This window comes from Chiloscyllium punctatum, chromosome 32, assembly GCF_047496795.1.
Source record: "Chiloscyllium punctatum isolate Juve2018m chromosome 32, sChiPun1.3, whole genome shotgun sequence".
NCBI classification, from domain to species: domain Eukaryota; kingdom Metazoa; phylum Chordata; class Chondrichthyes; order Orectolobiformes; family Hemiscylliidae; genus Chiloscyllium; species Chiloscyllium punctatum.
Window position 1 is genome coordinate 60,923,818 of NC_092770.1, and position 25,057 is coordinate 60,948,874.

Genomic DNA, 25,057 nt, shown 5'->3' on the forward strand with positions numbered 1-25,057 from the left:
CCATGCTAAATTGCCCGTAGTGTTAGGTAAGGGGTAGATGTAGATGTAGGGGTATGGGTGGGTTACGCTTCGGCGGGGCGGTGCGGACTTGTTGGGCCGGAGGGCCTGTTTCCACACTGTAAGTAATCTAATCTAAGTTTGCCAAAAAGGATATTGGTTTTGGCGATTACAGTTGACCAAGAAGATTTGGCATAAATGTAGTGTTGACATTCGTACTATGGTTTGAGAGTCCGTAGGCATTTTTAAAATATCTATATCAAGACCTTTCAAATAGCTCTCTTGTAGAATTTTATAGTTTGTGTTCTTTTGTTTTGTGTTATAGCAAATGTTTTTTTTTCGTTCAAAGTTCATTGGCAGCTTCTTGTGAATTTGTTCAGTGAATGATCTTCATGATAAGCAGAAAAAAGACACAATGATCTATCAAGCTGGGTTTTATGGTCAGGAATCTAAAGTTCTTTGAGTTTTGGGGTCAGGGAAATCTGAGACTATTTTTAAAGACTGAGTGCCTGGAAATGACTTAGATTCCTCACAGTGTGGAAACAGGCTCTTCGGCCTAGCAAGTCCATACCACCCTCTGAAGAGTAACCCACCCAGACCCATTCCCTCTACATTTCCCCTGACTAATTCATCAAACACCACGGGCAATTTAGCATGGCTAATCCACCTAACCTGCACATATTCGAATTGTGGGAGGAAACCCATACAGACACGAAGAGAATGTGCAAACTCCACATAGACAGTCACTTGAGGCTGGAATCGAACCCGGGTCCCTGATGTTGTGAGGCTGTAGTGCTAACCACTGAGCCACTGTGCCACACCTGTGCTGAGCATAGAAACAGAAGAGCTGTTATGAGGAATATAACAAGGTTTGGGATTTCAAAATGGCTTTGGCTACTGATAAGGTATTTCTGGGAGTAGAAGATGTAAAGTGGCTTCTTTGAAATCTTTGACTGAAGCTAAACTGAGAGAGTTAGTAGTTATGTTGAAGTAAAAGGGAATGGGTCTGGGCGGGTTACTCTTCGGAGGGTCGGTATGAACTTGCTAGGCCGAAGAGCTTGTTTCCACACTGTGTGGAACCTAAGTAAAAGAAAAGCAGGTTCTCTGATGATAGAAGGAGATATCATGGTTTCAGACTGGGGGTAGCAGATTTAAAACATGAGGTGAGTAGAAATTACTTTTCTCAAAGGGTTGTGAATCTGTGATTCAGTTAGAAATAAATAAGAACTAGAATTACAGGTAAAAGAAAGGGAATACATTTTTTAAAAAGCTTGAATTAGGGGAGAAAAGAACAAAAATGAAATGGGAAAAATAAGGAGCTCCAGAGAAAGACAGAACTTGGGCAACATGGTTATAGAGTCTTACAGCATGTCCAACCAGTCCATGCTGAACATAATCCCAAATTAAACTCGTCCCACCTGCTTGCGCTTGACCCATATCCTTTCAAACCTTTCTTATTCACGCACTTAGTGTCTTTTAAAAGTTGTAACTGCCCGCTTCCACCCCTTCCTTTGGAAGGTCATTCAACACAGGGTGTTAAAAAAATTTGCTCCTCATGTCTTTTCTCAATCTCTCTCCTTTCACTTTAAAAATGTGACTCTTAGTCATGGAATCCTCCACACCAGGGAAAAGACACCTTATCCATACCCCTCATGATTTTAGACTAAAGAAAAGGTCACAGTAAATGAAGAAAGAAGAAATAGCAGTTCAGAGGATTAATCTTATTTCAATAACAGATTAGATTTAACCACAAATTTACAATGAATGTGTACATTTGCAGGCAATGATGTTAATGATGCTTCACTAAAGTATTCGAATATTGCTTGGACCTCAGTGTCACAGAGTTTCCTGTTAGATAAAGCTATGAATCTATGCACTAAGTTGTCAGGAGTCTACAGACTATGAAGCTGTTAAGATACTGCATAGTTATGAATTTGCCGCTGAAGCACACCAGTTAAAATTTCGAGCTATGAAAACAAAACCTAACCAGCCATTTGCGAATTTGTAAAAGAAAGAGGAAATGCTGTGGGATGAATGATTTTGATCACTGAAGTGAGAGAACAGCTTTGAGAATGTGTGGGGAATCATGATTATGGAATAATTTCAAGATGGTAATCTGGTAACATTTAAGACTTATTTAGATGGATCAAAAATCTGTGAAGTCACAGTTCTATCATGTACCTATGATATCTGACCCAGACAATCACACGTAGGGAAATGAAATTCCCAAATGGATTAACAATGAAACCGGAAGTCTGGGGATGGAAAAAGGTTTTCATCTTTACCTAAATCAAAAATAAAAATAATAAACTGAAGGGCATCAAAATAATGAAGGAGAAAGGCTAGAATCTAAATGTGCAATAAACAAACAATATGCCTCCACTGGAATGAGACTGTGCACACTACCATTAATTATTGGAAGTTAAATGGGAGACCTACTGCAGGACTAGAGAGATCACCTCAGGAACCTTCAGAAAATTGGAAAGAAATAGGTATTAAAACCATAGCAATGGTACCAGCAAAGAGTGATCCTTCAGAACCTACTAAAAAGTGAGAGATGGCACAGGAAAGTCTAGAAATCTCTGCCTTGATTATTGTTAAAGTGAATCAAATCACTAGGCGACCTGAATATTTTTATTTCAAAGGGAGAGATATTTCCTTAACTTACTATTCAAGGAGGAAACCCAGTAAATCTATTTAGAAACATGAAAGCAGAGTGATCACTGATCATAGAATCCTGACAGTGTGGAAGAAGCCATTCAGCCCATCGAGTCCTCACCGACCCTCTGAAAAGCATCCCACTCAGACCCACCACCCTAACCTTTCCCTGTAACCCTGTCTTTCCCATGGCTAACACACCTTGCCTGCACATCACTAGGCACTATGAGCTACCCTCATCCAGCACCGCCCTCTTGATTTGTCCATCTTCCTCCCACCTCTCTGCTCCACCCACCCCCTCCGACCTATCACCATCACCTCCCCACCCCCCCCCCCACCTGCATCTACCTCTCATATTCCCAGCTACCTTCCCCCCAGCCCCACCCCCAACCCTCCTATTTATATCTCAGCCCCCCATTCCTGATGAAGAACTTATGTCCAAAACATTGACTCTCCTGCTCTTCAGGTGATGCCTGACTTGCTGTGCCTTTCCAGCGCAACAATTTTCAACTGTGGCCAACTTAGCACGGGCAATCCACCTGACCTGTACATCTTTGGACTGTGGGAAGAAACCAGGGCACCCGACAGAAACCCACACAGACACGGGGAGAATGTGCAAACTCCACGCAAACTGAGGGTGGAATTGACCCCAGGTCCCTGGCGCTGTAAGGTAGCAGTGCTAAACACGAGCCTCTGTGCTACCCACCTGAAAGTGGGTAATGGTACAGTTTGTGTCCCAGAAGGGCTAATGAAAAAGAAAATTGTAACTGGCTGCATACACAGAGGTGACAGACTTTTCCTGTTATTTGAAGTTGGCTCGTGCAGTGAATTACGAAATGGAGAAGATGTAGTTGCAAGAAATCTCTATTCAAGGGATGAATATTTTTTTTTCCCTTGGGGAATGACCGGGTTGGTTCCAAAACATTGGCTTCTTTGAGAATATCAGAACAACCGGATGTGAAAGAAACTGAGGTGCTACAAAAGGAACATCCTGCATTGTTTCTTGACGAGAGCTCAGGCTCATAGGATTAGGCAGAATAAATCTATGCAGTGGGCGGTGATGTGAAAATTCTGATCTTACAATATTTTTGAAACTCAAAGTAAAACAAAAAGGAAAAATGGGGCCATCACCTTTAGTAGAAGTGTTGCAAATGGGATCCTCAGTTGAGAGAGCTGTATCGAACTCGATATCAAACTCTATAACTCTGTATCGAGCACTAAGACACTGAACCAGAATCAATACCTGTGTGTTATTATTTAAAAGACAACTGTTTTAATAAGAAAATGGAGTCTATCTCAAATGTTAACCCATGAGAAATGAGCAATAGTCCATCAGGTGGTACTTACATCTAAGTCTCAAATTTTATGAGTGATTTCAAAATTCCAGTGGCTGGTTAATTAGATATTAGGAAAATGCAGGCCAAAATAAGAAAAAAAAGTTATTGGCCAGGATTACATAAAGGTTTGATTAAATTTTGCCAGAAATGGCATGCTCTCAGGGTGTGGGGAAATCCGAACCATCAATTAAACCTGCACATTTAATTCAGGTACCAGCTTTTGAAAGTGTGTTCCTAGCTGGGGTTAGGACCACTACCAAATACCAGAAGTGTGAATCAATGTTTTGTGAAGGTTGTGAATGTTTTCACAATTTTTTGGGTGCCTGTGGGGAAAAATCAAAGTGGAAGTGATAGTGGAAAAATTAGTTCATTTTTTTAATGAAGTACAGATTGCTTGAGGAAATACAATCGGATCATGGTTCAAACGTTACGTCACCAATATTCAAATAATCAATAGCTTTTGCTTAAAACAATTTACATCTTCAGCTTATCTTCTGCACTATCAAGGAGCATTGGAAAGATAGCATCAAATTCAAATCACCATGTTTGGTATGTCCTAATGAATTGGTGTAAAAGAATTACCTCGTTACTAGTTGCCCATTAGGGGTGTCCCAGAAGAATCTACAGCACTCCATTATTTCAAACTGATATACAGGAAGGTGATCATAGAATCCCCACAGTGCAGAAGCAGGCCAATTGGCCCATCAAGTCCACGTCAACTGTCCAAACAGCATCCCATCCAGACCCAACCCCTTCCCTATCCCTATAACCCTACCTTTCCCATGGATAATCCACCCAGCCTGCACATCCCTGCCCACTTCGGGCAATTTAGCATGGCCAATCCATTCTGCACACCTTTGGATAGTGGGAGGAAACCAGAGCACCCAGAGGAACCCCACACAGACAGTTATCCAAGGTTGGAATCCAATCGGGGTCCCTGGCGCTGAGAGGCAGCAGTGTTAACCACTGAGCCATTAGAGATGAAGCTACTCTTTAAATTAATCAAGGAAAATTTCAAAACCAAAATCTAAACTAGATGTCAAATTTCTGGAAAAAACTGATGTTACCATGGGAGTTTGGCATTTGGCAGTCCCGGCGAAAGGTTCCAACCTGAAATGTCGACTCCCCTCCTCCTCTGACACTGTTTGACCTGCTGTGCATTTCCCAGCTCCACTCTTTAGCCACTCTGATCTCCAGCACCTGCAGTCCTCACTATCTCCAGGTTAACATTTAAGGAATGATTGACAGACAGTGTTATCCAGAGAAGATTAAAAAATCCAAAGGTTAGAATTTTGATGTTCATAATGTATGATCGTAATTTAGGAACTTAGGATCGAAAGTGAAAAAAAGGCTGGATTTTACTTTGCAATTCTGAGAAAGTATAACTTGTTTCTTTTCGAAAAGTCAAAAAGTCATTTTTGACAGAGACTTTTAAAAAAAAAAATTCTAACAACTGTACCAGCTGGAAAGTCAAGGGCACTAGCAATACCACAATGTCAACAAGAGAATGTGTGTCGAACATAGCATGCAGCCTGATTGCCACACAGGATTCCCAGCCATGAAATGTCACGCTATCTTCAGTTAATGTGTTTTGAACTGCATGATGAACATTCTTTGACAGCTGCCCATCTTCTGTCAGTTCTTGCCTACAAGCCTCAATGGAAACTGAGCAGTGATATGTCAGAGTGAATGAGCTGGATAGGTGAATGAACAAAAGACCGATGACAATCAAGGTGTTCCAATATTCATTACATCATGAGACGTGACATTTCATTTCTCAGTGACTGATATGGGGAGGCAGCGGATATGCAAAAGAAGGCTATTGTAGAAGGACCATTGATATGGATTAGAGCAATTATTTTGACAAGGAGGTCACTGCAGCTTCCAGTCAAAGACCTGGAGCACTTCAGATCCAAAGAAGCATGAATATAGGTGTTGCTTTTTTTATTTAACTTGTTCATGTCAAGCCATATGTGCATTCATTGAGTAAATGGTGGCAAACTGCAGGCTGAAGGCTTTCTTGGCCATTTCACAGTGAAGACAGTTAGGATATCATGAGCGATTCATATAAAGATGAGATTAAATTCCCTACAGTGTGGAAACAGGCCCTTTGGCCCAACAAGTCCACACCGACTCTCCAAAGAGTAACCCACCCAAACCCATTTCCCTAATGGACCTGACACTAGAGGGAATTTAGCATGGCCAATCCACCTAACCTACACATCTTTTAGATTGTGGGAGGAAACCCACACGGACACAGGAAGAAAGTGCAAACTCCGCACAGACAATCGCCCAAGGCAGGAATCGAACCAGGTCCTTGGCACTGTGAGGCAACAGTGCTAACCACTGAGCCACCGTGCTGCCCCACAAAGTAGAAGCAAACATTCAGCCCCTTGAGCTTGTTTCCACCATTCATTAAGATGTAGTGGTGTGTATTTTGAACTCTACACTTCTATCTACCCTCATGACCCTTGGCTCCCCTCCCTTGCAAGAATCTATCTACTTCTATCTTAAAAAATATTCAATGAGCCCCTCTCCACTGCCTTCAGAGGTGGAGAATTCCAAAATCAGTAACCTTAGAGATCAGACTTTCTCTCGTTTTTGTCCTCAAGGGGCACCTGTTAATTTGAAAACGTGCCACTTAGCTTTGGCCTGCTCCATGAAAAGAAACATCCTCCCCATGTCCACCCTGTCAAAACCTTCCAAGATCTTATATGCTTCAATCAAGTCACCCCTCATTAGTGATTCAAGAGGGTCGGGCTAAGGTTTTGCAGGCGCAGGTTCAAATTCCACAAAGGTGGCTGATCAAGTTGAAGTTCAACTAATTAAAATCTTAAGTTGTAAGCTAATCAGTAATGGTGACAGACAGCCCCTGACTGTCGTGAACATCTCGCTGGTTCACCAATGCCTTATAGAGAAGCAGACTCTCCCTGGTCTGGCCTCTGTGGAACACCAGTCACTGTGCTTGACACTTAACTACCCTCTAAAATTGCAAGAGCAAGCCACTCAGCTGAAGGTCTCTTGATTAACAATCTAATAACATTACTGCAACACAGAGTAACCCTTAAGGTTCAAACACGGGTAAATCATTTTTAAAAAGCACCCTCCTCCTGCCTGAGCATCATAACCAGAGCTGTGGGATAGCTGTCCAGTGTGTGCTCAAAAGCTATTCAGTCTTGACATGGCAGTGAAACTCAATTCCATGGTATTGCCCTGACACTTCTATGTAGCTGTTCAGTAGACCTTAATGTTACTCAACGGTGATCCAACCTGGCTAACTTTTCACTCCCTTTATCCAGAAGATCTAGGCGACAGGGAAAAGTCACTTGAGTGGCGTAGTGATGACTATTACTCCTTATAGAGTTGAACACTTAGGAAATGGTACGCATTTGATGTCAGATGTTAAGTGACTTCAATTTGCTTGTGTCTCACTGCTAACGAGACATTGCCGAGTTGCCTGATGAAGGGCTTTTGCCCGAAACGTTGATTTCGCTGCTCGTTGGAGGCTGCCTGAACTGCTGTGCTCTTCCAGCACCACTGGAATCCAGCAAATGGGCAGAGACCTGGCAGACGAATTTTAATACAGAGAAATGTGAGGCCATGTATTTTGGTAGAAGAAACATAGAGAGACAACACAGGGTCAGTGGTATGACTTAGAGAGGAGTATAGGAGCAGAGGGGCCTCGATGTTCATATACATGTTTCTCTGAAGATGGCCAGGCAAATTGAAATATTTGTTAAGAAGGCTGATAGGATTCTTGGGTTATAAATAAAGGCATCGAGTATAAAAGGAAGGAAGTGATGCTATACCAATACAAATCATTGGTCAGACCACATTTGGAGTATTGTGTTCAGTTCTGAGCACCTTATTTAAGCAAGGAATTAAAACTCTGGAGAAAGTGCCCTGGATTAACTGGAATGATACCAAGACTGAGGGATTTTAGATACAAGGAAAGATTAAAACAAGAAGGATTGGGCTTAATATCCTTGAAGCAGGGAAGATTGAGAAGTGACCTTATTGAGGTGTTCAAAGTGATGAATAATTTTGCCAGGGTAAAGTAGGTTATTCTGTTTCCACTAGTCGGTGTGTCAGTATCTAGGGGGGGGTCACAATTTCAATACTGTCAGCGAGAGAGCTAGGAGTGAGATGAGGAGAAACTTTTTTACTCAGAGAGTTGTTAGGATTTGAAATGTGCTGTTTGGGAGAGTAGTGGAGGAGGATTCCAAAGGAGGTTTCGGGAGAGAGTAGGATATATGTTGGAAAATGATGAAGTTAAAGGTTAATGGAGATAGAGCTGGAGAGTGGGACTAGCTGAGTGGCTCTTTTGGTCTCCTGTAAAATTCTATGATTCTGTGAATTCAATCCAAAACACTGAACAGAAAGGAAGACTTTTGCACTTCTAAGCACAGTTCATGATTTTAAAACTTTCCAAAGAGATTGCAACCACTGTAGTGTTTCTAAAGTGTAGTAACCATTGTAATGAAGAAAACATGGCATCCAATTAGTTGCAATACGCTCTTATAAGAAGCAAAGTGATAATAACTGCTTTTAAATGTTAATTCAGAGATTGACATTAGCCAGAAATTATTGTAATTATAGATGTGGGTCATAAGGGTCTTTGTGGTATAAAAAATCTGGACTTGAATCTGCCTACCCCAGAGATGCGTCATAACATGTCTGAACAGGTTGATATTCAAAAAATTCATGTTGTTTTAGCCTGTGAGTGATTTCACCAGATAGCCACCTTTCCCCGTCTTCAAAATCCTTTCCATTATGATGCAAAATCGGGAATTTTTGACTGAAGTGTGTTGAGTTGCTTTAGCCTGCAGCCTCTTAAAATTTCTAACTCCGTGGCCTCTTGATGGGACAGAAATTTAAATTTACAAGGTCTGTAAAGTAAGTAATTAAAGAAGTAACAATGAATTTATGCAAAGTATCAGTTTGGTCACAGTTGGATCACTGTAGTTTTGGAAGTCTTATTATAGAAAGGACATTAAAATCGTACACTGCTGGCATTATAAAGTCACTGAGGCTGGAATGATTTTAATTAGATATTTTAACTTTTGTATAGATTGAGATCAGCAGACTGTACATGTTATAAAGGTAGTGAACTTCTTGAGAGTGCTCAACACAGCTTTCTGCAACAATATGTCTAGAACCAGCAAGGGAACAGGCCATATTAGATTTAGTAATGAATAATGAGACATTGTCCTAGAATTGCTATAATATGATTGAGTTAAAATGGTATTTCAAAGGATGAATGCCAGACAGCTGATAAGGGCTGAAATTTCATGGTGGTAGGAAACAGTGGTGGCGTCTGCATGGAAACTGGTACCCAGAGGCTGACTAAAATACTTTCTGTTTTGGCATTTGCTTTATGGAATTTACTTAAATCCTTTTAACAGTTATTACTGTCTGTAATGTCTTCATATAAGAACACATACTTACACTGGAATTTGTTTGAGTTTCTCGTTAAAATGTTTCCCTAAAAGAGCGAGTTTTTTTTTCGCTGCTTTCATGGTGTCTCTGGGAAGGCCAATATTTCTCATCCTTTCCCAGCTGCCTTTGTAACCGTGACAATGAGCGGCCACCTTGAACTGCTGTGGTTCAGGTTCAACATTTGTGGAGCAGTTTGGGAAATGGAAATGTTGACAAATGGAATATCGACCTTCATCGCTAGAGGGATAGAGATTAAAAACAGGAAGGTTACGCTGCAGCTGTATAGGGTGCTGGTGAGGCCACACCTGGAATACTGGGGACTCCACAAAGAGATCAGCCATGATCTTAATGAATGGTGGAGCAGGCTCGATGGGCCAGATGGCCTACTCCTGCTCCTAGTTCTTACGGTGCAAATGAGTGACTTGCTAGGCCATGTCAGAAAACAGTTAGGAGTCAACCACATTACTGTGTGTCTAATGTCAGAACATTAGTCAAACCAGTGAAGGACCCTTCCCTAAAATGAACAAGATGTGTTTTTATGACAATGATTGTGTCACCATTATGGAGACTAGCCTTTCAATTCTGGAATTATTAATCCATTTAATTTTAAGTAAATGTATATTTGACCAATTTTTGTAAATGCCATAGTTTTGCTAACTGCCCATAATTGGTTTTGAACCCTTGTACTCACAGTTTTCGGCTGGGCTGCTGGATGACTTATCCAATGATATTTATCTACACCATCATCTCCCCTTAACCCGTTTCCCAACCTGCTTCCGTTTATTGTCAGCCAGTGGCTATGTTGACACAATTCTACCGAGCACTTTCTTTTCATGTATGAAGGTGAGATGAAGAGGCCATCTTTCACTCAATAATAATTGTGATCATTCTGCCTGAAAGGGTAGTTAAATAAGATTTATGGAAATGTTGGAAAGGAAACTAGATAACTAACTGAAGGGATACAGGGAGATGGGGAAAGGGCAAAGGCATAGCAATTAGTGAACCAAGAAGCATATTTGGCCAAAGACTTCCTGCTGTACTGTACCATTCTCTGATTCTGTTAACTGTAGTGAATAAAGAACAGTATAACACAGGAACCACCCCTTTGTCCCACTAAGACTGTGCCTTCATAAACTATGTGGTCCGTAACCCTCTAGTCTCTGCCTACTCCATACACCTGTCAAGGTGCATCTTAAACATTGCTATAGTATCTGCCTCCACCTCCTCCTGAGGCAGCACATTGCAGAAACTTACCACCTTCTGTGTTTTAAGAAAAAACTTTATTCTCACATCTCCTTCAAACTTATCTCCTTTCACCTTAAACCTATGTCCCCCAGGAATTGACATTGCTACCCTGGGAAGAAAACTCCAACTATCTATTCTGTCCATTCATAGAATAGAATCCCGACAGTGTGGAAATACACCATTCAGCCCAACAGGTCCACACCCACTCTCCGAGGTGTAACCCACCCAGGCCCATTCCCCTACCCTTACCCTATACTTACCCTAAACAATGAGCAATTTAGCATGGCCAATCCACCCTAACCTGCACATCTTTGGACTGTGGGAGGAAACCGGAGCACCCAAAGGAAACGCATGCAGACACGGGGAGAATGTGCAAACTCCACACAGTCAGTCGCTGAGGCTGGACTCAAACCTGGGTCCCTGGCACTGTGAGGCAGCAGTGCTAACCACTGAGCCACCATGCCGCCCTAATCATCTTGTAATTTTGTAGATATCTATCAGATTGAACCAAGGTTGGATCCTGACTAGCAGCAAGGCTTTCCATCCCATTAACCTCAGCTGGACCTGACCTCCGATCCTTGTATACCTCTTGATGCCTTGGAAAGGCAGCCAACATCACCTCCCACCCTGGTTATAATCTCTTCCATCGGCCAGAAAATACAAAAGCTTAAACGCGTGGACCAACAGGCTCAAGACCAGCTTCTTACCTGCTGTTATTAGGCTTCTGAACAGATCTCTCAAATTTGAAATCTAATGTTGATCTTGCTTGTTGTTCTCCTTCTCTGGAGCTCTAACTTTTCATTCCTTGCTCTGTTCTACGATCTGTTGTATGGTATGATAGGCCTGTGGTACACGGAATACAAAACCTTTCACTGTACTTAGGTACAGGTGACAATAATAAATCAATTCAAATTTTTTTAAAAGTTAAAAGAAAAGAAGAGTGCTACCCACTGCTGAATATCCCGGGGAAGGCAACTCAATTTAAGTCAAATAGGTTCTTCACGGATACTTGTAGGTCAGCCCTGTCTGAGAGGAATGCACAATGGCTAAGTATTCATTGCTGTGACCTTAACTGGTGTCCGTCTTCTTGCAGATGAGAAGCCGGTTTCGTTGTCTCCCTACGAAGCCCCGGCAAACAGCCCACGGTACGTGTTCAACCAGAGAGAGCGAGAATCCCTGGAAGTGCGGATGCGAGAGGTAGAGGAGGAAAACCAGGCCCTTCGTAAGCAGCTCAGCCTGGCCCAGAGCCGGGTCCATCACCATAGGAACCATTCCAAGAGCTATTCCACGGAGGAAGGCACAGGGGACAACGAGGTGGTGCATGCATTGGCGTGGAATAGTTCAGAATGTGGCAAAAGACCCACCGTGGAAAAGTGTGAGGTAATTAATTCTGCTTCTGACAGTTGTTCTCTCCCCTTGTGTCCACCTCGCTCGATAATTTTTTCCTGATTGTAATCAAAAAACAGATAAACATTTACAACACACATGGAGTTGATTTGGCTTATCATCTTTGCACCAGCTCTTGTCAGAACAATGCAAAGTATTCCCACTTCTATGCTTTCCCCAGTATTCCCGACTGCTTGATATTTTTTTCTATTTTCATATAAAATGTGTAAAGGCTTCATATTTAAAAGCCTGCCACAATTGCATGATGAAGTATGAACATTTGTTTTGTTTATCATCGCAATCTGATACCTGCCAGCACAATGATATTTCAACAATCCAATTGTCTGACTTTATTTCTATCTCTGTCTGACCATCTCTCCCAGCTCAATGTTGCTATTGTGCATTCTCACAATTACAAGTTGGACTGACTCAAGGGAGATGACATTTTAATATAACTTCAAGTCTTTTCCTCATGTGTTCTATGGCAAAAAGGGCGGTTTGCAGAATGGGTTAAGTCTCCTCAACCTGTACCCTTCACCTTTACGTGTGTCATGAGTTTGATAATATCGACAAACTCACAATTGCCCCTAAAATGGTAAAATCCATCTAAAAACATGACATATCCCTGCATGTCTGTTGCAAAAAGTGGTAAATGTCAGTTCTTACGTTTGATTCAGACTAAGATGAATAGCCAGGTAGTTAAACAGCAAGATGATTATACAGAAGTAGCAGGCAGTTAAGAACAGAGGTTACATGAAGAATAGGTTTTAATGCAAAAGTCCCTGAAAGCTGCTTTTGAGGGCAGTGACCAGAGGAACTTAAGTACCAACTTGCAGTATTAGACTTGAATATGATGTGAACAGAAAATGATAAGTTCCACTTCTTTCTGTTGTCTTTCACTAGATGTCTAATGGACATAATCCCAAAATGTCTACCCAAACTAATTTACATCATACAGACAGTGTGTGTGGGAGGCTCCTCAAACCCCTGACAACACTCTACATTAGTGACCTTATCATAGGTATCACAGGGCTTCGTTTCAAAAGCATACTCACCCCTGAAATCAGATCTTATTTTATACTTGTACTGCCTAATGGACAAAAGCAGTATACAACCTGATCGCCTTTTGGAACAAAGATCCCTTGATGGTTCTGCCATTTGGAAATGCAGTGCATTAATCCATAAGTTTTTAACATTTGACAGCCATTGAAACCAATCCCATGTCAGATTGGCCTAAACTCAAAATGCATTCAAATTACCCATTGTCCTTCAAAGAATCCATATATAGATTATTGTCTCGGACCAAGCTTGCACACCTTGCTTATCCACAGATCAAACAACTTGTCCACTTTTCCACAAATACTTGGTTCTGGTGAAGTTGAGTAAGGCGAGTTATCTTCTGTGCGAGCATGTTTTTAAAAAAAAATTCATTCATGGGATAAGGGTGGCACGTGCCAGGCTACCAATTTTGCCCATCCCAGAGGCTAGTTAAGAGTCGACGACATTGCTGTGGGTCTTGAGTAAGAATGGCAGTTTCCTTCCCTGAAGGACATTAGTGAGCCAGATGGGTTTTCCACCAATGGCAATGGATACGTGGTCATCATTACACTCTTAGGTTTCTATTAAAATTAAATTCAAACTCCACCATCTGTCCTGATATGAAATGAACCCAGGTCCCTAGAATCTTATCTGGGTCTCTGGATTAACAGTTCAGTGATAATACCACGAGGCCATCTCCTCCCCTCTTTATTCCTAACAGTATATAATAGCTAGCAGTGGAGGTGAGAATTTCAGAAGAGGGTTTAGCATGAAACATTAAGTGACCCAATGAAGGTGGACGTTGGCCAAGTAACCAGAAGCTGATACAGGGTGAAACTCTGGGAGCCACTACAGTTCACTGATTGTGGGACTGACAGGTGAATGAGACTTGGTGCAGCTCCGCAGTATGCATGGCCTCGGGTCGATGAGGAGCAGAGTGGTGGTACACTTAGAGTGTGCTCACTGTCCCCTTCCATTGTGCTGGAAATTGAAAGTGCACAATGAGCAAGGAAAATGGTTTGTGGGCACCCTCAGAATGGGCAGGGACAGTTTTTACAGAGAAAGAACATTACACACAGACCCTTGCACCTTACAGGACACAAACTTGTGGGGCACTTCATCTCTGGCCATCACAATCCATCTGTTTGTTTAACACCTCCCTGCATCAAGAATCACCTGACCAACTCATTCACTGTTTTAGACTCAGAGCCCAGAGAAAGAAGATGGAGGTTGGAAGACAAGGGGCTAGATGTATTAGCTGGAGCCATTGCTCTGCATGCGCCAGATGGTGGAACCGGTTCTCTGTGGTCCATCCCTGTGTGGATGTGAAGTGATGCCCCACGCTGGAACATGTGGCTTCTGGGGGAGCCAGCCGTTTCACCATGAACGTGTGCAACACACAAGGGAGAAGGTGTGACCGCCAATGCTTAGAGTTGGTGTGCTAGAATGGTACTGACAGTGGCCTTACTGTGAGAGGTGCAGTGGAACTTGCTCCATCAGGATGTGGATGTCTCGCCATCCTCACAGGAGCAGTGCCAGCCTTCTTCTGCAAGGAACAGGAGTCTCTCCTTGTGGTGGGAGAGGAGCCCCATGTCCAGCACTCCATCCACCATGCAGGCTCGCTCTGCCCTGTTAAGGACTGACTTCTCCTGTAATGGGGGACAAAAGGAAGGGATTGATTAAGACGGAGGTGGATGGGTGGTACAGCTGTTGGCACTGGTGGGGGGAGGGTGAAAGGTGGTGAGACGCCCCGACAAAGCAAGTGGGAAGCACTGAACACCTGCCGGGAGGTCAGGACAGGTGAGACAGAGGGAGGGAAGATGTTACAGGCAAGAGTTTGAGGGAGAGCTTGAACCTTGGTTGGAGGCAGGGAGCGGTGATAGAGCGGGTGCGAGGTGGCAGAGAGAAGAGTGCAACAAAGAAGGACATACCTTTGGCACTGCTGGAGACCACACGGACCTGGGTGGCAGTTTTGGACCAGGGTTTGGTGATGTGTCCTCCTTTGCCAATTCTCTGGGAATAGGATACCCCTCCTTCGTGTCACCATCTCAACCATTATTGGTCAGAGTATTGAGTAAAGGAGTTGGGAGGTCATGTTGCAGCTGTACAGGACATTGGTCAGGCCACTGTTGGAATATTGTGTGCAATTCTGGTCTCCTTCCTACCGGAAGGGCGTTGTGATACTTGAAAGGGTTCAGAAAAGATTTATAAGGATGTTGCCAGGGTTAGAGGGTTTGAGCTATAGGGAGAGGCTGAAAAAGCTGGGGCTGTTTTCCCTGGAGTGTCGGAGGCTGAGGGGTGACTTTATAGAGGTTTATAAAATTATGAGGGGCATGGATCGGGTAAAAGACAAGGTCTTTTCCCTAAGCTGGGGGAGTCCAGAACTAGAGGACATAGGTTTAGGGTGAGAGGGGAAAAATTTACAAGGGACCTAAGGGGTAACTTTTTCACTCAGAGTGGTATGTGTATTGAATAAGCTGCCAGAGGAATTGGTGAAGGCTGGTACAATAACAGCACTTAAAAGGCATCTGGATGGTTATATGAATAGGAAGGGTTTAGAGGGATGTGGGCCAAGTGCTGGCAAATGCAACTAGGTTAGGTTAGGATATCTGGTCGGTATGGACAGGTTGGACCAAAGATTCTGAGCTATACATTTCTCTGACTCCATATCCCAGTGGGAGAATTATTGTGCCATATTCCCCCTCTCAGATACTTGCTGCAAATATTCTTGAGGCGAACTAAAGGGATGCCAGTATTCAGGAGAAGTCCACTGAAGGGCAAATTATTTTGTGGATGGGTCTGGAATCAAATGTGAGGGATACCATAGGGGCAAGATAGATAGTTCACGGGGTGAATTTGATAAGTTACGGCCAGTGAACCCCTTCAGCTCTGCATTGGAGATCTGTCCAAAAAGCTTGACCGACCTCAGACTTAACTACAGAAGCATAAGGTTCAGTCCCCTGCCTCAATACTAAAACTTTTTAATAAGAAGGCTTGGCTCCAATCAGCTTCTTTTTCTCAACATTTTGTGCATTCACTCAATGCTGTTTTCTTTAGTTAATATCTCTAGCCAAGATCCTTAAAACAAATACAGCTCACTCACTAGGCAACATAGGTTTCCCAAATTCATCTTCAACAAGAGCATGTCCTACTCTCTCACAACTCCACTGCCTTGTCCTTCTGGAGATTTTTTTTTCTGACCAACTCCGGACAAGCCCCAGCTCCCACTTCTGGTACATTCCTCTTATCTCTAAATAAACCTGCTCCCGACCTCTATCTCTGGGTTGTAAAATTCACCTCAGCAAACACCTTCGCCATGATCTCCCTGGGTGATTTGCTGGTCATTTGTCTAATATCATTTGACATCTTGTCCAGGTCATTGTGTTCCGATGCACATTTCGTTAACGTAACTTCACTGTAATATGATTGGCGAATTGGGGAACACTTTTTAAAGAGCAAACTTTTAAAACATGTGTTGGTCTGCAACGCAATTACATCACCAGCACTTTAAGGCTGTTTTGAAAGTGTGATATTTTTCTTTAATGCGGGGTTGCACAAGAATGCAACAATCGTTATCGAAGAACTACCTGTAATTTTTGTTTTTAATTCACTGTTCAAAAATGCCTTTCTGTCCTTCACTAAACTAAAATCTAAAATCCTCTTCTTCAGAATCTAAGTTCCCAAACAACAATGATATGTTGTGATCTTTTACCACAGTAGTGAAAACGATTGAAAACTGCTGGCTATATTCCATTTCATCCAAAAGCATTTGGAGTTAAAATCCATTCCACAGAGAGTTAAAATTCAGCCCACGGAATTTATTTGGCCAAAATCTGAGTCCCATCCTTCCAAAAGTACAAAAGAGCAACTTATTGATTGGGATTCTATCTCCTGATTAGAAAGCTTACTGAGAAAAAGATCCAACCTGCATTGATCAGAGAGGGAGCCAGTTCCAATGCTCTCTCAGTCATAGCAAAATTAACTTTGATTTACTCTGGGCCCCTGCTTCCTATTTTGTCCTCAAGTCTTGTCCTGATTTTTAATGTAGCGCCAGATTCCAAATGACAAAAAAGATCATGTGATTTTGAAATTCTGCCCATTAGCTTTGAGTATAGATATCACCTGGTTATCCACCAAGACATACAGAGGAGAATATCTCATAGTTCATAGTCCGTGCAGTAGTTGGCAAAGTACATTTGGCTTTATCACCTTTGGAGCTAGTGAGGAGTAAAATCCCTCCATTTTCCTGATCTTAATTGCTGCTCAGTGATAGAAATGAAAACTGGAAGTGTTAAGTATCAGATGGCATGGTGGCTCAGTGGTTAACACTGCTGCCTCACAGCACCAGGGACTGGGTTCAATTCAACCCTGTCTATGTGGAGTTTACAGATTCTTCTCTCAACCCACGTGGGTTTCCTCCTGGTGCTCTGGTTCCTTCCCACAGTCCAAAGATGAGCAGGTTAGGTCAATTGACCACACTAAATTGCCCATAGTGTCCAGGGACGTGCAGCCTAAGTAGATTAGCCATGGAAAGGCAGGATTATAGGGTAGAGGGGTGGGTCTGAGGTGGAATGCTTTTCAGGAAGTTAGTGGGGACCTGATGTACCAAGTGGCCTGTTTCCACACTGTTTGGATTCTAAGAGTGCAGATAATTAGCTGGGAAGAGAATTGCCGTTGACTATGATGCCTACAGCAGTTGAACTGCCTGAAAATGCTGGCTGTCTGAGCCCAAATATTGGGGGCTATCAATAACACAAACGAAGCCCCATCAAGGGCCAGCTCCCACAGAAGAAAATTGGTGAAAAGTTGTGTTTGACCATTTGAAAATATAATTGTCTTTTTGGTTTTCTTTTTAAACAGACAATCCACATTGCCATTGTGTGTGCAGGATACAATGCAAGCCGCGATGTTGTGACACTCGTAAAATCCGTTCTGTTTCACCGGTATGTATGCTCTGAGCTTTACTTACAAATAACCTTCACTCACCTTGAACACTTCCTCCTTTAACTCTTCTCACTTGCTCGAAGTCAGAGATGTAGCTCAACATAACCTGCCTGGGTCCCAATAACTCCTGTCTCTTTGTGGGGTATGTGGAACTTCATTCTTTGAGTCTTTCTTGGGGTCTCTCTCCTTATCATTGGTGCTGCTTCCAGTTCTTGGAATTATAAAAGGTATACCGCTTTCCTCATAATTTCCATCCTTTTCTCACTTTCACCTCATCCAACTGAGTCTTCCCTTGCCTTCCTTAACTTCTCTGTTTGTAATAGGCTAGCCACCAATATCCCTTACATACCTGCTGACTCCCACAGTTACTTGTAGTCCTCCCCCGCACTCGTGGGGGATACATTCCAAAATCTATCGCGGACGCCCAAAACTGTGGATAGTCGCAAACCCATTCATTTAAATGGGAAATGTACCTTCCTGGCAAACCTGGTTCTGGAAGGTTCCCTGTAATGTGTTTGGGCCACGGGAAACCCCGGTAACCAGGCCCGCGGATATGGTAGTCGGCCTGTACCTCTTTACATCCTACTTCCTGCAGAGATTCCATTCCATTCTCCCAGTTTCACCATCTCTGTCACATCTGTACCAATAGTGCTACCTCCCAGTGCTTCAGGCAGATCTTCCTACTCCTCCATCCCATTGTGGTTGACAGGGTCCTTAGACATCTCTGACCCTTTCTCCTAAGTTCTACCCTCACGCCTTCCCTCCAGAATATCAACAGGATTTGCCTTGTCCTCACTTTGCACCCTACCAGCCCCTGCATTCTAAGGGTCATCCTTTGTAGTTCCCACATGTCCAGCAGAATGCTGATATTCATTGCAGTATTGAGCTACGATGCCCACTGCTGATCACCATGTGGTACCTGTGAGTAGCAGGATGCTGCCATTATTTCTCTTTCATTTGACTGGGTCTAAGGGCCTATTTGGTTTGCAATGGTAGAGGGAAAACCACCAGTGATTGCGTTTACAATTAGACACGAGTTACATTAGCTAGTTAGAAATTGTCACTGAGGCTGTCAGAAGACTTAGATCTCTGTCTCCATAGCAAGACCTAGCATTATCTTCTCAATTTCACCAGTTGACCGTGTATGACATTATCAGATTGGGCAGAGCTTAATGCAGTCTTAAACATTTTCAGAACCATTACCTGACACAACAGTACCTCCAATCTTTGATGTAGCGAATAGTTCCACCAGCTAAAGTAAACTGTTGTTTCTAAATAGGATATTGTGAACACTCACTCTTCAGGTATACAGTCCTTACTGTCCATCTTCCTTCCCACTTGTCTGCTCCACCCTCCCCACCGACCTATTACAATTACTCCCCCCACCCGCATCCACCGGCCGCCTTCCCAGTTACCTTTCTCCCAGTCCCATCCTCACTCCCCTATTTATTCCTCAGCACCCTTCCCCCTCCGCATTCCTGATGAAGGGTTTATGCCCGAAACGTTGACTCTCCTCAGATGCTGCCTGACCTGCTGTGCTTTTCCGGCGCCACCCTTTCCGACTCTGACTCTCCTGCATCTGCAGTCCTCACTTTCTCTCAGTATTAAATTTATCTGACACAGAATTAAAGGCATTAAATGCACAAAGGTTCTATCTAGTCCCTCCATATTCATTCATCTAGAGATATTTTGTTTTCCTCCATTACGCCTTCCATTTTCTGTTTCACACCAAGATTATAGCTTGGTAACCCTAGGTAACACCATTCCAGGTGTGCGAGACCTTATATTTTCTGTTTTAGAAAGTCAAAAAATAAATTCAGTTGGGTCAATGGGTTGAGGAGTGGCAGATGGAGTTTAATTTGGGTAAATGTGATGTACTGCATTTTGGGAAAACAAAAAAGGACCGTACTTTTACAATTATCGGGAGGATCTTGGATAGCGTTGCAGAACTGAGGGACCTTGGGGCTCAGGTACATAATTCTTTGGAGTTTGCATCATATACAGACAGGGTGGTTAATAAGAAGTTTAGCACACTTGCCTTCATTGCTCAGACCTTTGAGTAGAGGAGTTGGGACGTCATGTTGAGGTTGTACAGGATATTGGTGAGGCCTCGTCTGGAGTACTGTGTGCTTTTCTGGTCGCCCTGTTATAGGAAGGAGATTATTAAACTGGAGAGGGTTCAGAAGAGATTTACCAGGGTGTTGCCGGGAATAGAGAGTTTGAGATATAAAGAAAGGCTGGACAGGCTGGGACATTTTTCACTGGGGCGAAGGAAGTTGCAGGTGACCTTATCGAGGTTTATAAAATCATGAGGGGTAGAGATGAGGTGAATAACAGGTATCTTTTCTCTAGGGTGGGGGATTTCAAGACTAGGGTGAGAGGAGAAAGATTTTTAAGTTGAGAGGAGCAAGATTTAAAAAAGATGAGGGGGCAATGTATTTTACAGAGTGGTTTGTGTGTGGAATGAACTGCCAGAGGAAGTGATGGATGCAGGGACAGTTACAACATTTAAAAGAAATTTGGCGAAGTATATGAATGAAAAATGTTTGTAACGATTTGGATCAAGAGCAGGCAGGTGTGACTAGTTTACTTTGGAATTATGGTCATAGGGTCTGTTTCCATGCTGTGTGACTATATGACTCTATAATTCCATTTGTATAGCACCTTTCTTTAGATCCAGCTATTCTAGTGTTCTTCACATGAGGTGCCATCACTGTTGTAAGATTGGAAGCATAACAATCAATTTGCACACAGCAAATATAGTAACTATACATAGCAACTTGAACATATCCAGATAATCTGTTTCATTCTACAGCTTAAGTGATAAATATCTGTGAGAGCTACAGGGAGAACTCCTCTACTTCCCTTCAAATAGCATTTAGGAACATTTACACTCATGCACGGGGCGAGACGAGACCTCAACCTAATTTATCATCTTATAACAGCACCTCTGGCAGTACAGCATTCCCTCAGTGCAGCACTACAGTATAAATCTGGATTATATTCTGCGATACCTGGGTGGAACTTAAACCTATGTTCGATTGCCTAAGCTGAGTGTGATGTCAAGGTGAGACAAGGATCTTATCGCCTTTTATGGCTTGGATCTTCAAACTTCCTTCAATATCAGTAATGTTTTTTTCCTTAACCAGTTTACACACGGCAGCATTGGAGGAGAGATCTTTGAATTAGTGTTGATGTGAGAAATGTGGCCAAACACAAATTAGAGACATGTTGCCAGCACACAGGCACAGCAGAAGAGAAAAATTGCAGCTATTACACACTAGAGTCAGTTGAGAAAATGTGAGGTAAAACCTAAGCAAGCAAACTATTAAATAATTACATAAACTAAAAGCAGCAGCGCTGTGGTGGGAGAATCGATGAGGGAAAAGACGAGAACCATAAAAGGCTTATTTGTTTTAACTGCTAGAGAGAAAATTTTAACAGGGAGCCAACAAATAGCTCCACATCCCCAGAACCCCAGGGTTAACCAACTTGGCGAATACACTTACTGGCCAATATTGTGCAGGGGATTCAAAGAATGATTTTTTAATTGGCTCTTGGTAACTAATGGTGTATGACTAACGTTCAAAGACAGAGTGCGATGCCTGAAAGGGCAAAGGAAGCAGCTTCAATAGAAGTTCCCAAAGCACGCTCAGTAGATCCTGAAAATGGAGCTGTGGTCCTCTGGGGCAAAAGCAGAGGAATGGGACTAATTACAGAACTCTTTTAAATAGTTGGTACCAGCCAAATGGACTGAGTGACCTCTTTCTGCACTATTCGAATCATTGATTCTATAACTGGCTGATGGCCCATTTGTTATTCTTGAATTAACCAGTAGATGGATGGCCTGAACGATAGTGTGTGGTATCAGCGTTAAACAAGATATTGTCTCCTATTTTCACACCAATGTAGATTTCATCTGAAACCATCCATCCTGTCACTGTGCCAGATAAAATATACCTCTGTCCCCAGAAAAGCCAAAGGTCACTGAAGTAACTCCACTGAGGCCTGTATCCCGTCACCAAGTCAGCCTTTATTTATGTGTGGAGAGTCTTTGACACTGGTCCCGCTGCCTCAGAGCAAGCTCTGAGTGACTAGACTCTCCAGTTTATATCTGTCAGTCAGACTGTACCAGGTTAACAGCCCCAACCAGGGAACTCATACTCTGAGGTCCACCTGGCTGACCTTGTTACAATCACTACATTCACTAAAGGGGGGAAAAAAATCAATTTTTTACTGGGACGTGAACAATTTGTTCATACAATGCCTATCTGGCCTCCAGCTGCCTGCCTGCCAGTCTACTGCAGACAACTCAACAAAAGCGATACACCTGGAGGATAGTTATTTTATAAATGATTAGAAAGCACTTTTTTGTTGACGGGACAGTGGAGGCCTGTGCTCTGTCTCAAGTCACAGTTTACTAAAATACGTACAAGCACTGTGCAAGCTTATAAAACATGCAGGCTAACGCATGTACTGAAAATACTCAAATAGCTTCTTTGTAAAGTCACTGATAAGCATCTCAGTGCATTCTATTTTCTTTGCAGGCCTTGCAGTTTCTCTGCTGAAAAATTCATGGCCTCTGTGGCCTTGTTATCACGAAGAGAAAAAATTTACATTGCAGCCTGCACATAACTCAAGTCCAGCAAAATTCCATTGTAAAGCCACAATGTTTAATGCATAAATCACATCAGGCTATAACATCCAGACAGTGGAGCTGTGTAAGTGCTGTTTGCATTCAGAGAGCTTACAGATGCCATCTGATAGGATTTCACACAGAGGTATTGCTGGGCTTGTCAAGCTTAAGATCACTTTGCTTGGAGAATACTTAATAAGGTATCCTGGTTTCAAAACTCAACAATTCCTTTACTTACATCAAATACTGTTGGGCCATCAGCGGCAGCAAATCTCCTTCGATTTAAGGATAGCATCGCCTCCTGGTCACGTGATTTTGCCCTGCAGTATCAAGTGACTGAATAGGCCAATTCTCAACCCTTTGGGCACCTGAGACAGGACCATGCAATCCAGAATGTAGGCTGTGTTCCTTTTTCTTTCCTGCCTTTACACTTTGTCATTAAAGCATTGAGACTTGAAGCACGATGCAGCTGAGGTCAAAGGTCGCAAATGGCACCATCATTTATGTTGTCAAGCCAAAACACATGGTGTGTCAGATCCCTCACCAGCAGTTGCTTCATTGCTTGTTGAGTTTGTAGATTCATTGACTGAGATTCTCACATTCCACTTTCAACCTCAGTCCCTGTTTGTTTATTGTCGGGCAATTGCAGCCAGTTTGCTGTTGTCCCAGTGCCTCCCAAGTAATGGTGATCAACATTAGTCCAGATGTCTACGGCTAATCATGAGCCAGGCTGGAAGTCATGTGTGAGCTGGTGCAGAGTATGGTGATGGTGCGATGGCTCAGACTTAGCCAAGGCTCTTTCCTTTGAGTCAGAAGAAGTTAGTGAGTTCAAACTTTACCCCGAGGCGATTATCCCAGCTGAGACTTCAGTTCAGCACTGAAGGAGTGCCACACTGTTGAAATTTTGGCTGAACCATTAAGTTGAGGCCTCGCCTACCCTCTCAGTAAAAATTCTCAGGGCATTGTTGAAGAGAGAGCAGAGGTGATGTATGATGGAAACGTGACTGATTTACTTCGTACCCATTCCAAACTTCCTGAATCCAATTGTGAACCTTGCCCTGGAATGTCAGGATTGTCAAAGTGCAGGTGTTCATTCTGCCAGCCAGAGGTCGACACCCCCCCCCCACTGAGTGAAGAAGACACATGCTGTCTTTCCCCTGCCTTTTCTTCCTTTTCAAATAACAATCCAATTCACTCTGAGTGCCTCCACCACCCTCTCAGGCAGCACATTCCTGAAGCCAATCATTCGCTGCGTGGCACAATTTTTCCACCTCCAGCCATTGCTTCTTTACCCAATCACTTTAAATCTGCATCCTTTGGTTTTCCGTCCTTCTATTAATGGGATCATTTTCTCCCAAATTACTCTCTCAATATTTAGACAGACCTCTTCTCAACCTCTGCCTTCTTCAATCTATCGGCTTAACTCAAGTTTTTTTTCTATTCGTTCACGGAATGAGGGTGTCACTGGCTAGGCCAGCATTTATTCCCCATCCCGAATTACCCGGAGGGTAGTTAAGAGTTAGCCACCTTGTTATGGGTCTGGAGTCACACGTAGACCAGACCAGGTAAGGATTGGCAGTTTCCTAAAGGACAGTAATGAACTGAATGGGTTTTTCCTGACCATCAGCAATGGTTTCAGGGTCATCATTAGACTCTTAATGGCTGATTTTTATTGAATTCAATTGCCACCATCTGCCATGTTGAGATTCAAACCCAATCCCAAGAACATTATCTTAGTCTCTAGATTCAGTGAGAAGACCACTCGGCCATGGCCTGCCCAAAACCATTTTTGTAAGCCTTTTCTACACCATCTTGAAAGATTCCACATCTTAAGAAACAGGTGTGTTTAAGGGAATGGTTCTGAAAGGCTGAATGTTAGGGTCTGTATAAAACACCTTCCAATCTGATGGTGTTATAAGGACTTAAGTGTGGAGTGACAGAACGTCTTTAGACCTAGTCAATCGAAAACCTGTATCAATAGTCTTAGCAACACAATCTAACTTGACCCACGTAACTTCTACCTGATTGACATCATGTCTTAAACAAGATGTACATTATTAGAAGGGGCTCCTCTTGTTAAAACTCACTAGTGTTTTTTGCCCAACTACTGTAAACCAAGTAGAGCATAGGCACAGTCAAGGAAGAGGGTGATGACAGCAACTTACCCCAACCACAAGTTGGTAATGGTCGGCTTTGCAATACAACTCAAAGTGCTCAGAACTAGTTGGAAAACTCCAGTTGAGGCCAAAGGAGTAGTTTATACAAGTGTAACTCCTTAGTTTTGTGCTCTCTACTATTTTAATAAAGCCTAGAATGCATTTCCTATTAAAACCTGTTCAGAGATGTTATTACACTGGAGCAGCTGGGACTTGAACCC

General features: G+C 42.8%; 1 protein-coding gene across 3 annotated transcripts in view; it reads left to right on the forward strand.

Moving 5' to 3' along the window:
• Positions 1-25,057, forward strand: part of large1 (LARGE xylosyl- and glucuronyltransferase 1) — a 498,409-nt gene that overhangs the window by 300,411 nt on the left and 172,941 nt on the right. For all 3 annotated transcript variants that reach the window (XM_072552482.1, XM_072552480.1, XM_072552481.1), the window contains 2 exons: positions 11,770-12,056; positions 17,961-18,043. In XM_072552482.1, the coding sequence (XP_072408583.1) occupies positions 11,770-12,056; positions 17,961-18,043 (370 nt within the window). The remainder of the gene's footprint in view (positions 1-11,769; positions 12,057-17,960; positions 18,044-25,057) is intronic.